At 32.5% G+C, this 16464-nt stretch overlaps 1 protein-coding gene across 6 annotated transcripts in view; it reads left to right on the top strand.

Annotated features, from left to right (window-relative positions):
• Positions 1-16464, top strand: part of LOC145254652 (inositol 1,4,5-trisphosphate-gated calcium channel ITPR3-like) — a 1190449-nt gene that overhangs the window by 979216 nt on the left and 194769 nt on the right. For all 6 annotated transcript variants that reach the window (XM_080113294.1, XM_080113292.1, XM_080113293.1 and 3 more), the window contains one exon: positions 13662-13759. In XM_080113294.1, coding sequence (XP_079969420.1) covers positions 13662-13759 — 98 coding nt within the window. The remainder of the gene's footprint in view (positions 1-13661; positions 13760-16464) is intronic.

The raw sequence follows: 16464 nt of genomic DNA, 5'->3' as shown, positions 1-16464 counted from the left end.
ATATATATATATTAGTGTTGGGATGATCTATCGGAATCGGGAATCGAAAAAATCGGAACTTTTGGGGGTATCGGAATCGGTATCGGATCGTAAAAAGTTGTGCCTTTTTCCGATGCCAAAAATGATTCTTTTAATTGGCTTTTTTATTTGATTTTCTATAAAGAAAAATATTCTACCGCTGATAGTAATACTGAAATAATGAGTATCTATTAGTTTTGAACTATTAGTAAAACTAAAATCGATAGATCGTCCCCCAAATGTGTATTTTTACGTTTGAGAAAATATCTAACGTGGTTTTACGGAAATCGGGAAACAATAACAACTTCATAGAAAAATATTTAGAGATTTATAAAGAATCGGAAGCAGAATCGGTAATTGTATCGGAATCGGAAAAAATATTGGAATCGTCCGATCACTAATATATATATATATATATATATATATATATATATATATATATATATAGTCTGTAAAAAAATTATTATTCAGTTTCATAAATAAACATAAATGTATGCAAATTTTATACAATAGCAATATATCAATATATATCATATCAAAGAAACTTCTATTTCCCACGTGTAATATATATTTTCTTTGTGATGAAAATTACTTTTTAAGTTTTATTAAAAAGGGAACTTTGCGTCTCTAAAAAGTAGTGGTCACTTACAAATGGTTTATTCATATAACGAACTTTAGCTTGATACAACATATAGGCTCTCTTTTTGAATGACAAAACAAGTTTTTTTTTTTTTTTTTTTGCATAAATTCACTGGTATCTTTATTTATGGCTGCTTTATTTGTTTTAACATATTTTTGCCAATTTTTGATTTTATAATTGTCCACACGTTCTCTATAGGGCTGCAATCCGGTGATTATGCAGACTAACTTTCTAGAGTAATGGAATTTTCTCTAAAAAATTCCATGGCAAGTTTACTAGTTTGTTTGGGCTGTTGTCTTGATAAAAGTATACTTGAAAAGTGCCAATGTACAAAATTTTCTAACAGAATCAAACAATGAAGAACTTAGCTTATTTCAATAATATGCAGCATCTATTTTCACATCTATGAATAATAATTCTCCGACGCCATAATATGAAAAATCACGCCCAAACCATAACATACCTTCCTCCAAATTTTACAGTGCCGCGAACAGTTTTTTTTTTATTTAGTTGGTCACCTTTCTTTCGACATATTTTTGTTTCCATCCAAATTATGTAGATTAAATTTAGATTTGTCACTGAATATCGTAGTTTTAATTTTATCTTCTGACATTTTCATCCATATCTTGTTTGTTTTTTGATATGTTGGGGTTTTAATAACGGTTTTTTATATAATGTCGCGAGTATAAACCTATATTATTTAAATACTTTCTCATAATTGAATAAAAACACTGAACATTATGTTCTTCTAGTTTTATTTGGCCAATTGTTTTTTTATTTTTTATTTATTTATTACATTTTCACCCCAAACAAGGCACATTGCCACTTTGGTGTAGGGGGCTACTATCAGGGGCAGCAACTACTGGGGCACTATGTAGGGATTTGGGCAGCAAGATGTCGGTTCACGTTGCACTTGAACTTCTGCATTTCAGTACAGTTAGGGAAGCAGGAACCTGGAATAGAATTCCAGAGTCTAGCGGTTCTGGGGAAGAAACTACTGCAGTAGAAAGATCTTTTACATCTAGGGATCTCTACTGTGTGAGGGTGGGATTTAGCTGCCTGTCGGGTTTGTCGAGGGTGTCTACGTCGTGGGGACACAAGTGTCTGCAGTTTGTCAAAGCATTCACCATTAAAATACTTGTAGAACAAGCAGAGGGATGGAATGTTGCGTCGATGGGACAGAGGCTGAAGCTTAGATGCCAGTTCAGGGCCTATCAGATTGGCGACTCTTTTTTTAACCTTGTCTAGGAGCGAGAGACTAGCAGCAGATGCACCAGCCCAAATGTGACAACAATACTCCATACATGGGCGAATGGTGGCCTTACAGAGGTACAGGATACTTTCAGGTGTCAGTAGTTTTCTAGCACGGTAGAGAGAGCCTACCTTTTTCGCAGCGGCCCTGGAATGTTTCAATATAATTGTCTGCATGATAAAGAATTATCGGCAGATATTTCCTTATTTAAAAAACATTATACTATTCCTTGTCAGCTTTTTTTGGCTATCCGTTTCCACCTAAGTGACTGGTGCTGACATCATTTTCAAGTAGAGACTGGAATGTCTAGAAACTTTGATAGACTTCTCAGTAATTTTCCGGACTTTTTCATGCCTGTGACTTCACCTTTAACTTTATCAGAATAATGTTTTGACATGATGTATAATGGCGGTCGATGTTTACACTTCGGTATAATAAGTATAGATAAAAATGTGCAAGAGGATCTGCGTTCTCCTTTTGTAACACACAGACACACAACATTTCACTTCATTATCTTCTGCTATTGTTTATAAACATGCTCATTGAAATAGTCCCAACCTTTCTCATTAATAGTTATACTTAATTATTTGAAAATATCTTGTATTCGTTCGATTTCGTATTCAAAAATTGGATTGGCCACTTTTTGTACAGACGCAAATATCCCGTTTTAATAAAAACTTAAAAAGTATTTTTTTTTATCACAAAGAAAATATACATTATACGTGGGAAATAGAAGTTTCTTTAATATAATATATTGACTATTGTATAAAATTTGCATAAATTTATGTTTATTTATAAAAGTACGGATGACCACTTTTTACGGACTGTGTGTATATATATATATATATATATATATATATATATATATATATATATATATATATATATATATATATATATATATATATTCGTAAAGTTATGCAGCAAGTGATTTTCAAGGCATATTTAGTTGAATGCGATGCAGTTCTCTCTTCTGAATTTTTTTTCCGATTCTCTCGATTTGTCGGACATTTTTTTTTTTTTTTTTTGGTCTCTGGTGACAAATTGTGTAGTATGTAGCCGAATGATGCTGTGTCGGCCATTTTCTTTCGAGCGCCTTATATCCGAGACTGCCACCAGTAGTAATTATTGAAGAGAATTTTTTTTAGTTTTTTTTTATATAGATAATTTAAGTTAATTTTGATTTTGATTTGCTTGATTTTATTTATTTATTTAACTAAGTCGTGTATGTGTATATATAGATGAAGATTAAATGCACGGTATACCATAAAATAAAACTGGAAATGAAAGGATAAAAGGGAAAACAAAATAAACAAATTGAAAGGAATAAATCATCAAAAAGTTACCGATTTCGCTGAGACAGAAAAGTTGATTTTAAATAACAGCAAAAATATAATACAAATCAAGAAGATACGGAACGGAATGTTTCTGGCGCGTGAAAATTCATGCACGCATGCGACACAGGCGTTAATATTAGAAAAAAGGGTGGGAGGAGAAAAAGAGGAAAAAGACATAGAAACATAGATTAATTCGATAAGAAATAAGTGGTACTTTAACTTTGATCAATTTGTAAAGAAGTTTCGGGGCATATTACATTGTTTGAGTGTGAGTTTTGTCATATATTTTGTTAAGGACTAAAATCGGGGCCTAAGAAAGATCATAGCTTTGGATGCACGTGCGGCGCGGCAGAAAGAATTCAGTCTTAATGAGATGCAGTTTGTAATGTCAAAATTTGGGGTAAAAGTGTTCCTGCATATGTTCCTAGTGCGTTGATGCGATTGTTGTTTGATGACCTTTTTGTAAATACAGGATTTTATATTTCTGAACGTTTTTTTCTATTTATTTAAAAAGAAAATACAACTTTGTTATATATGAGCCGTGGAATTGCATTCACTAGCAAAAGATTTAGCTAATTTGCATATTCTTTTGAACATTTATTTTAATTAGTTCCTTATTAGTTTTTTTCGGTTTTCTTATTGGATGATCATCTTTAGTTGAATATTGTGTGTAATTACATTCATGCAAATATTCTACATGATTTATACTTGCGTAATATTTGCGTAAAAAGCTTATAGTAAACACAAACCTCTTTCTATATATATATGTATGTATACGTATATATATTTGAGCAGTTTTTGTTGTTGTTGTTGTTGTTGTTTATGTCCGTTAGAAGCGCTGAGTGAAATTTGAAGAATAAAATACGTATTAAATACGTTTGAAGCCAAAACTGCCACGCGAAATTTTTTATAAGATAAACGAGTATTTATTTTTTAAGAAATATATTTCGGAGTAAGACTACTTTGTCAATCTTTTTTTTCTCTCTTGTTCTTCGACATGATGTCGAGTGGAAGATAGTTCGACGAAGAGTCCACGTGATGTTGTTAATTGCGGGGTGTTTATGAAGCCGGATAGGTGACGCCTAGTCACGCATTTTGAAAATCTGGGTAGTTTTTTTTTGTTTATATCCGTTAGAAGCGCTGAGTGAAATTTGAAGAATAAAATACGTATTAAATACGTTTGAAGCCAATGTCGAAGAAAAAGAGAAAAAAAATTGACAAAGGAGTCTTACTCCGAAATATATTTCTTAAAAAATAAACACTCGTTTATTTTATAAAAAATTTTGCGTGGCAGTTTTGGCTTCAAACGTGTTTAATACGTATTTTATTCTTATATATATATTTGTTTAAAAAATGTCTACCAAACTCCTCTGTCAGTTTTATGTCTGTAGACAAAAAACTTCAGATATAGGGTATTTGAACCCATGCCAAACTTTATATTTGGGTTTTAGTCAGGGAAAATCGGTGCAAAACTATGAGTTAAATAGAAACCGACTTGAAAACAAGAAATATATTCTATTAAAAAAATTTTCTTCAAAATCTTTGGATTCGGCATTAAATAACCTGAAAAAGGTTGATATGCCGTAAAACAAAAACAACCAACCAACCAACTATAATGTTCAAATTGCAACAAAGTTTATTATCTGTTCTTCAACGTTTAAAAATTATCTTTGAAAAGAAAAATTAACTTTTGTGGATTATTTTAGCTACTTTAATATACTGAATTCATATTTATTATCATCGGCCAGTGTCTAATCAACGCAGATCATAATAGACGATCTAGGCTGCTTATTGTATTCGTTGAATTTAAAGACTGGTAGGTGGTTCACGGTTTACGTTGCCACTATCTCTGTTTTAGCATTTATTCATCTGTTTTCTGTAGCTAAGATTGCGACGTTCTGTTTCCGGTGGTTCGCCTTACATTACACATGCGTATAACAAATGTGTTTTATTCACAAAATTTTCTTTTACTTTTTTCGAATATTTACAAAGATTTGTTTTGCCTTTGCTTTGATTTTCTGTATAATTATTTATATTTAAATATTAACAAAAATGCTTTAAAATGAATTTGTAGGCCACACCTTTTAATGCTTAATTAATAACACAATAATTAACCAATACTGTCATTTTGTGGGCGTGCGTCCAGTTAATCAACACTTTCGTTGTGAAATTTTGTATATTTATTGTCTTCGGACAATTGTGCTCGTCAAAGTTAATATATCTTACTAGTGGAGGGGGGTTAGCCGGCTTTACTAGGGCGTAAAATACGTTTAAATATGATATTTAAAATTTTTCAAAATTTCGTATATATTCTTATGGAGTCGTGATTTCAAAAATAAAAAAGGTATTTGAGTGCCATCAGCTAGAATCGAAACTAAAACTGTAGCATTCAAATCCGGTGATGTTACCACTGTGTCAACGTGACACGCATAAGAACTGAGTAAAAATGAAAAATAAACTAAGATGAATGTACAAAATGTATAATGATTTTTTTCAATTTTGTCCCAATTTTGACCTATTTTCACCGGTTAAGTCCCAGAAAAGAACGGTCCGTAAAAAAAATCCAATCATTTTGAGGCCCTATCGCTGCTCTGCGACTTTTAGTTTCGGCGGAGATAGAGTTTGAAAATATGGAGACAGACAGATAGACAAACATATAGTTTTTTATATAATAAATTATAGCCAAGAGGGTCAAAGTTTAAAATATTTGATTTTTACGGTCTATAGCGAACTATTCAGCCAATTTTGGGTCTAAACATTTGAAATTTTACATAAAGGGTATTCAGACATGCAGCAAGCTTTTTAATCAGTTTTGGAGCGAAAATTTGTGTTCCAAGAGGTCAGAGTTTAAAAAGTTTACCTTTGAAGACTCTACCAAACTCATCCGCCAATTTGGGGTCTAAGCACTTGACATTTTAGATAAAGGTTACCTGGACATGAGTCAATCTTTTTGATATATATATATATATATATATATATATATATATATATATATATATATATATATATATATATATATATATATATGCACATAAAGTTATGAACAGTACATAGGGCCAGAGCAAGGCTGGGCTGAAGTGCTACTATATATATATATATATATATATATATATATATATATATATATATATATATATATATATATATATATATATAAAGAGAGAGAGGGGGGGGATGGATAGATATTCCAGGAACAAAATTTCTTTCCTCGAATTGCCCGCCTGTGAAATTCTGTTCCGCTGACCTGCTTTCCAGCTGACAACAATATGGTCGTCTTCAAGTCCAATGTAAACAAGTTCTTGTTGAGTCACCCCTAAATAATCTAATTTCACTCCGTTTTCACCACTAACTATTAATACGGCTTCAGTGACTACCGTACACTCATTAACCCTTATCCTCGTTGGCTTTCGGGCCTTAATAAGTGGCAACTTCCATGTAAAAAAGGATAGATAGATAGATAGATAGATAGATAGATAGATAGATAGACACAAATACATTGGAATAAAGTCGGGTGGACAAAAAAAAAGGTAAGTAAAATCTTTCCAACTTTCTTCTAAAATGCCGATCCTTCCTGTTTTCTGGTTTATTTAGAACAAAAGACAAACTAGTCGATCTCTAAATTATAGTGGGATTTAAATATGAGGAAATGAAATATTGGTGTAGTTTGTGAGTTGATGATATTTGTTGAAGGTACACGAAAAAATTGTGGAAACGAGAGTCAACTAAAAGTACAGCATTTGAGAGAAAATCTATAACCAAAAAAAATATTAAATACAATGTTGGGAGACGGCTCATTCGTTGTACTTGCTATAAGACTACCTGAATTTGGCTTGGATCTGACATGCACTGTGTGCAGATAAGGATCACATACTCATACTTGAGTTCCTTTCATTGAATTTTCTGGGATGTAATCCTTTTCTCTCACACCTAATTTTAATCTTAAGCTGATACTGAGAAAAGCAAACACTGATCAGAAAAAAGACCCAAACCTCATAAAATATAGAGTTGGAATAGATCCTATGAAAAATTTCCGGATGCAAATGTAATCGTATGTTCGTTCTGCCTTACTTTTCCGCTCAATTAGTTTTTGTTACCAAGAAAAGATGGCGGTGCTCATTAGATAGTGTGAGCTTCTTTGTATTGCAAGTTTGTCGAGGCATTTCAAGCAAAAGAAAAGTGAAGAAGAAATTATCCCAAAGTAACTAAGTCGTGACCAATGGCGCGTTTGTTATACAAGCGGAACAAATTGGGTATTATCGAGAGTTTTACGATAATTGAGTGTTGAAGTAATCTCTTAAAAGATAAACGTCTAAGATGGATTTTTTTTTCGTAGTGTCACAAAATCATCTACTCAATAGGGAGTATTATATATATATATATATATATATATATATATATATATATATATATATATATATATATACAATACTCCCTATAGAGTCAAGGATTTTGTGACACTACGAAAGAGCAACAACAAAAACAGCAAAAATCTAAATTTATAAGCGATCAAATAAACAGTGAAGTCGTCTAGGAGTTCGTGGCGGAATGGTTAACGCGCCGGACTGTGATACACATAGTCCGGAGTTCGATACCTAGAAACAGTCAAGCTACGCTGACGAGAGGTAGCATGTACGTAAATGACTGTTTTAAAAAATAATATATATATATATATATATATATATATATATATATATATATATATATATATATATATATATATAATCTGGGTAGTTTTTTTGTTTATATCCGTTAGAAGCGCTGAGGGAAATTTGAAGAATAAAACATGTATAAATACATTTGAAGCCAAAACTGCAACGCGAAATTTTTTTGTAAAATAAACGGGTGTTTAGAAGAATAAAACATGTATAAATACATTTGAAGCCAAAACTGCAACGCGAATTTTTTTGTAAAACCCGTTTATTTTATAAAAAATTTCGCGTTGCAGTTTTGGCTTCAAATGTATTTATACATGTTTTATTCTTCATATATATATATATATATATATATATATATATATATATATATGCAAGTGACTAGTGTATGTAGGTATTTAATAATTATTATAGTAAATAATTATGCTAGCCTCTTTAAGAAACTCGTTTCGTATCGTTGAGCACTTTCTGTTGAAATAAAAAACGTCGGTCGATTTAGCTCTTATATGAAGATCATTATATAATGATTAGCTCACTCTGACAGACATTAAAAAGCATTTAAATTTAAATGTCTAAATTTCAACTGTATTTCTCGCGGTTCAATGAGATGGCTTCTGTTGCCGAGTTCGAATCTATCGACTGGTGTTAATCGCGACACCCTGTATTGACGATTCCCGAAAGGATGAAACACTAGTGTCTATAGGTATTTAATAATTATTATAGTAAATAATTATATATATATATATATATATATATATATATATATATATATATATATATATATATATATATATATATAGAAAACATTTATTTGTTTATAAATCACCTTTTCGGCTTTATACCGCCTTCTTCAAGATAGAAAGAGTTTCTGTTTTTAGTTTTAATTTTCTCCCCTCGTGTTATGCTGCCACGCCATTAAGTAAAATAAGATCCGTGCGGTCTTCCTCGCCGTTGGTGTTTTAATTATCGAAGTCATGAGATTCGTGTGGTCGATATTAAATATTGTATATTTCAGTGAAGGATATTGGAGTCCAATAGAATTCAGGAAATATGTAAAAGTCAAACGTGCATGAAGAATATATATATATATATATATATATATATATATATATATATATATATATATATATGAGGAGCGTTCTAAAGTAATGCCTCCTATTTTTATTTCGCTAAAATGGATCACAGGAGATTGTAAATTGTATTGGTAGTATAACTGGACTTACGCATTCATGACCTGAAAGTTTCAGCTCTCTGCTGCAGATATTCATGGTGTGAAACTCTAAGAAACAAGCCCTATCTGTGAGATGCATGAGAAGTTATGCGTCATTGAATTCCTGGCTAAAATGAAAACGGTAGTGACTATTACGACTAATAAGTTCTGTGGCATAAAAGGTCGCTCGTTATAATCGTACCACTTCAACTTTTTGACTTAAAAATAGGAACCTTTAATTTTAAAACGATACTTGTCTGTCAATGACCGCTCCGGACGCTCTTGCACATTAATTGTTCATCGCTGGAAAAATGAATTGAGAATTGAGGTGACTATGTAGAAAAGTAAATTCTGCAGCACAAAAAGATCGCTCGTTTCAAGAGTACAACTCCCGTTTTCGTAGCTCTTCAAATATTTGGTAAAAAATAGGAGGGTTCACTTTTGGAACGACCCTCTTATGTGGAATTATCATGTCGTTAATAACATCCTTTGCAGATTATCTTAGTCCAATGTAGTTAATTCAGAGTTCATTATAAATGAGAATAAAGGGTGAAATGAGGAAATAAGAAGGGGAAAAATGAAGCGTAATATGAAATCGGATAAAAAAAAAGACAAAAAGACAATGAAAGGAAAAACGAACGACCGCCAGAATACAGGATATAATATATATATATATATATATATATACATATATATATATATATATATATATATATATATATATATATATATATATATATTATATCCTGTATTCTGGCGGTCGTTCGTTTTTCCTTTCATTGTCTTTTTGTCTTTTTTTTATCCGATTTCATATTACGCTTCATGAATATGTATGCCATTGTGGTTTCAGAGCACGCAGCAAAGCAGGGTTATCTGTTCATTCGAGAAGGCATCTTTGACCTACGAGCATATGAAAGTTCACCATCTGTAGAGGAGTGTGCTGGACGTCTACAGGATTGCAATTATGCATGTGGTGTCACAGAGCTTGGGAGCTGCTGAAGATTGCATACTGAACCCCCATTCATCGTCTTCGATGAGAGAATCCACCACATATATATATATATATATATATATATATATATATATATATATATATATATATATATATATATATATATATATATAACCCTGCTTTGCTGCGTGCTCTGAAACCACAATGGCATACATATTCATTTCTGGGTGGATGTTTCTTGTGTTTTGCCTTCATATTTGCACGAAGGGTGTCCCTATGACAAAGGCGGTTATGTTCAAACTCTTTGGTCCCCAAGAAACACATCTTCCTCCATTTTCTGCGATCCCCTGCTGCACTCTCCCAGGAACTCAGAGAAATTCCACAACGTTTCTGGTTGTCTTTATATATATATATATATATATATATATATATATATATATATATATATATATATATATGCCGATGCGTCTCTTCAATCTCAAAAGATAAAGGATACCCCTAGTAGGGCCAGCTGCGCATGTAATTGTGAGGCAAGGGTTGCGCAATCTCCAACATCACCTCTCCTGAATCGGAACTGTTTGGCAAGGAGAATTCCAGGACGACTGGAAACAATGCCAAGATAAGCGGATATATATATATATATATATATATATATATATATATATATATATATATATATATATATATAGTACTGATTTCAAAAAATCTTTTTAATGACTTGGATACCTTTTGCTAGACTCGAAACCAAAACATTTAGCGCTCCAGCTGCATTCCCTACCTTTAAGCTAACCCGACAGATTGATAAAAAAGGATTTAAATCTAAACCAGTTCTAGCTATGATCGAATATGCGCATGCGTAAAACTAATAGAAATATATCGGCAAGATGAAATGTGGATTTTGCATTTCAACTTGCCGATATATGCGTTATGCATCCATCCAAGCAAAGATTTTACTCGTTATAAACAAGCCTTGGTTATGATTACTATTTCCTGTTAATTTCACAAGTGTAGATCTTAATCGTATGTATTTATCAGTTTTCGAGAAATACCTATCCGGCTAGGATTGATAATTTCATTACGAGAATTATTTTAAACATAATTAGTAGAAGCTATATCAATGTGATATTGATTATTAGCAATCGCTGGATCAACATGCTTCCTCAAATTCACAATAATCTTAAGGTTTCAGGGATCATCAGTTGTTTTACCTTGAAACACTGTTTCGGGCATTCAAAAGCAAAACCGTATATTATATTATGGTTCTCTAGCAGCGCTGATCAAATACCACCTTCTTTAAATAAAAGAACAAAAAATGTCCAGAATATTGGATATTTTTTTCTTTTTTGCTCTAGATTAATTAGGCTAACCTATCCATGCTGTTAAAATATTTTTTTCCTAAACTGTGTGTCGCCAAAAAATGTTTTATTTGCAAATGTACTGTATTGATACGTAATTGATAAATAGATAAATTGATTGATAAATAGATGGACAGAGAAAGATTGAAAATATTTTATAGAGTATCTGATCTTTAAACTAGGATTTAAAGCGTAGTACCTGTTCTATGCTCAGTTTGATGAGAAGTTTTCTTGCCTAAGACAATTATTATTTTTGTCCGAATACAAGGTGTCTCTTTTAAGGAATAGAGATTTTCCACACATTCCCATTTTTTTTTTCTAATTTTGTGGAGGAGACAAGTCAATTAGCACGTACACCTATCGTTTTTCATTTTGTACCGGAACACGTGTTTAATTATCCCAATTATTTGCTATTCTTTCGCACTTCCGGTCTCATTTCCTGTGTCTTCTTTGACAGAATTCAACTGTCCTTTATTGTCGACTGTTTTCTCTTGCACAGGGTGGTACAACCAGATATACACTGCATTCTTAAGTCGCTTTGATGTCGCCCGACATTTCATCCTCAATTACATTCTTCATCCTACTCCGCCTCCACCATCCTCTCACTTCTACTTTCTTCTAATATTCTTGTTTTTCCTTTCTTTTATTTTCTTTTGTTTGTATGTTTTTTTATTTCTTTGTTTATATTTATTTATGTATGGGACACAATCTCTTTGCTGTTCCTCCTCGCTCACGGAATCGTATGTATAGCGTTACATACCGTTCTGCTTTATTAACTTCATTTTGAAATACGGGCAAGCGATTTAGATTATATTTTATTCAAATAAGAGACAGAATACACACACACAAACTTTATATATAATATATATATGTGTGTGTGTGTGTGTATGTGTGTGTGTGTGTGTGTGTGTGTGTGTGTGTGTGTGTGTGTGTGTGAGAGAGAGAGAGAGAGAGTGAGGGAGAGATAAAGAGAGAATCTACAACTACTAATATCTACCACGGTCCTTGGCCTTTTGGCGTTGGCCTTTTGGTCAAGATCAAAGTGTAGCATCTGTTCTTCAGATGCTGCGCTTCCATTTCTTGTTCTCTTTCGGTGGAGGAACAGTCCTTCACGACTGAGACAATTTTTTTTATTTTCGCACCTTTTCTCCACGTTAAAAAACGACCCTGGTGTCTAATTCTGTCCTGTGGGGAGGCATAGTAAATAGGTACTAATATCTACCACGGTCGTTCTAAGATAAAGGGTATTAGCTGTCTAGACATATTTAAAAGCATTGATACAGCGAAACTCCTTGTCTGTGGAGGACTATATATATATATATATATATATATATATATATATATATATATATAGAGAGAGAGAGAGAGAGAGAGAGAGAGACAGTCCTCCACAGACAAGGAGTTTCGCTGTATCAATGCTTTTAAATATGTCTAGACAGCTAATACCCTTTATCTTAGAACGACCGTGGTAGATATTAGTACCTATTTGATTCATTGAACTTTTGAATAGTCAAGTCGCTGCCTGATGATATCTGTTGTTTGATTAAAACAAGTGGCTATTTGTAGCAGCGGGATGTGAGCATGTTTATATAGCAATAAACAAGTATTATCAGCTCTTTTTATTGAGCACTATCTAACAACCTCGTTGAATTCATTAGTCCATTACTTTTGAATAAATTTTTGAATATATATATATATATATATATATATATATATATATATATATATATATAGTGTGAGTGTATGTATATTAATGAATTGATGAAAACGTACATATACGCACGTTATATATACATATACATCTTTCTCTCCCTCTCTCTCTTTCCCTGTATATATATATATATATAGAGAGAGAGAGAGAGAGAGAGACAGACAGAGAGAGAGACAAAGAGAGAAAGAGAGGGGGGAAGAAAGAAAGAGAAAGAGATATACAGAAATACAAAAACAGATATTTAAGAAAAAAAATACAGATACTGATGAATAAATAATGCACAATAGAAAAATATTAATACCGTTATACATACATAGAAAGACAATAATCCCAATATATATATTCACATATTTAGCTCCTCAGTGTGGCTAGGCTTATTATTTTTTTATTTTTACAGTAATGTAACAACCTTCACCCCCTGCATCAATTGTTTGTAACAGCAAACTGTGTTTTCAATAATACCAACATTGTCAATAATCGTTCACCTATGAGTTTGGATCTTATATTTGCTTATTATTTTGTATGTTTTAACAGCATTCTATGTTGGAATATTTTCTGTCCACACGAGAAGAGGTCTTCTTCATGGCAGTCCGAGACCGGATGCAGCTTTCTATTAACTCCATTAAAGAAAAGTAAGTAAACGTCACGTTTTTTTATTATTATTATTATTATTATTAGTAGTAGTAGTAGTAGTAGTAGTAGTAGTAGTAGTAGTAGTAGTAGTAGTAGTAGTAGTAGTAGTAGTATTTATTTCGAACTGTACTATGTTTATTCATCACATTCGATAATTAAACGGGAAAATTCGTATTTTGATTCTTTGTCATAAATAATTATCACAATGTATAAAAGTATCATTGTTCATCCCTAACATTCGTAAACATCCATGTGTATATTAAACTTCATTTACGAGTTATAAAACATTCGTAAACATTGATTTGCGCATGGCAAGCATTTAAAAACATTATAATTATTCATTTATACACTATAAACCTTCATAAACAATACAAACGTTCATAAGGATTATAACATTTTATTAGTACATAAAGCATGAAGATTATAAACATTCATTATAAGTATTCATAAATATTATAACTGTTTCTTTTCCTCCATGAAAACATGAATAAACATCATAAGCATTCACTGGTGAGTTGTAAACATTCATTAATATTCTTAACATTCAATTGTGCATTATAGACATTCATAAGTATTATGCATTTTATAAACGTTCATTTATGCTGCTACACGGAATATTCTGGATTTAAACTGACAAATAATTACTGACCTGTTAAATATTATAACTAGACAAATCAAACGAAAAAACGGAAATAAATGACTAAGATTCTATCGTTTCAGGAATGCATTTTTAGCTATTATTGCTTGTTTCCTTTTGTAAGGTATGAACTTCTTTTTTTCTTTTCCGAATATCGAATCTAGTCATTTTCCGGTTTTCATTATCTTTAAATATTTGCGCATGGTGTACATTTATATGTAATTCTTACAGTAGTTTTTGGAATATTAATTAAATATTTCGCGTAATTAAATAATTAGCAAGTATCGTCCGCACTGAGAATTGAACACTTAACCATCAGAAGAGTGTCACTATGTAATGCAACTTAGTACTTTATCCATTACGCTAGGTCTGCGGCGCAATAAATAAATTATAATGATGTCACCTCCGATTTTCTTTAGGTGTATATTATCGAATTTAGAAATCCACACAGAATCTAGAACCCTTTAATTAATCCACCGGGTAGAATGTTCTCGTTCTGTCGGCCATGATTAGGTAAAAGTCCTCAATCATTTGAAATTTTATTCTTAATATCACTCGCACTGAGCATTGAACCTTCAACTCTCAGAAAAGTGTCACGTAAACTGAATTTTATCCATTACGCCAGATCAGCGGCGTAAGGAATAAGGAGCAAACATTTTGCTTCAATATTTGAAAATGGGCGAAACACATTCACCACAATACTTCTGAGTCAAATCGGGAGTTGGCGAAGTGGGCAGCAGCAGCAGCTGAAATCCTCCGGAAACAGCAAAAAATTATAACATTCGCAGGAAAAGTTTTGGCCTCCGTAGTTTGGACTATGTAAGATATGTTTTCGTGGATTACCTTGAGAAAGAAAGAACCATCAAGAAAGAATAGAATATAGTATTATTGGTTCGTTTAAAGGAATAATTTTTAAGCCACGAATAAAGATTTAAAAACTGCTCTTTTTCCGCGGTGATACGCCTGTTTATCGCACGTTTACACTAACTCTATTCTCGAGATCTAACCCCCCTCAACAGCTACTGGCTTTTGGCAGACATAAATAGGATTCTAAATTGACAAGCAATTTGACTTCGATAAAGAAGTGATAGCGAGAATTGATGAGTATTTTGAAGCCAAAGACAGATCGTTCACAACATCCATAGCCCTTGAGCCCCTGGAGGGGTATAGGTCATCTACAACGAGTTGTTCTTTTTACAGGGTGAGGGTGCTGACCCCACGCCCAACCTTCCCGGAAGATACATACAGCGCCTAGCCTTCCCAAATGGCCACTCATCTGATACTGGCCAGGCTCAACGTTGCTTAACTTCAGTGATCTGGAAGAACCGGTGTTTACACATGATTGTGCCGTACTTAGATCGTTCACACTAAAGCATCGAATGAGTAGAATATCTTTAGAATATGTGTATCACCATAGAATGAGACGATGTTTATGAAGTCGAATTTTACTTAAAAGTTGTTTTATAACGGTTGATATGTGTACGATGGCCATTGAGACAATAGGGTAGGGATGGTTAATGGTTGAAATTGGGCAGAATTTGATTATTGTAGTTAGCTGGAAAGCAGTCTAGCGAAAAAGAGTTCTTCAGATGGACAGTTCTTAGAAAACTTTGTCCATGTAACTTATATGAATGCCTACTAAACACTGTCCTCGAGTGCCTAAGGTCTCTCTGTACAGGGATTTGTCAGAACAACCTGGCATGAGGATATTTTTCCCTAGAAGTAAACCCTGACCAAATATTCAAAATCACATAGTATCTGCTGCCCAAATAAGATCTCAAAATGGCTAATTCATATTAGCTTTTACGAGGAACGGTGCACCTTCTCCCAGTGATGTTACCTCAAGTAATAGCATGAAGCTCGATACTCCACCAGACTAGATAAATTCTTGTCCTCGAATCCAGTAAGACCAAAAGACCAAAATGAAAGATATACTACAACATATGAAAATGGTTAATTGGGGAGAGGAAAATTATGTTCTCAATTTCTTTACTAACTCAGTGTTTGAGAGATAAAGAACTTAAATGGAACATTCGAATGTCTATGTATCTCATATAGACTTTAAGT

This window comes from Euprymna scolopes, chromosome 30 (genome assembly GCF_053919585.1).
Source record: "Euprymna scolopes isolate OS-2025 chromosome 30, ASM5391958v1, whole genome shotgun sequence".
NCBI classification, from domain to species: Eukaryota; Metazoa; Mollusca; class Cephalopoda; order Sepiida; family Sepiolidae; genus Euprymna; species Euprymna scolopes.
Note: the sequence above shows the minus strand (reverse complement) of the source record. Positions and strands in the feature narration are given on the sequence as shown.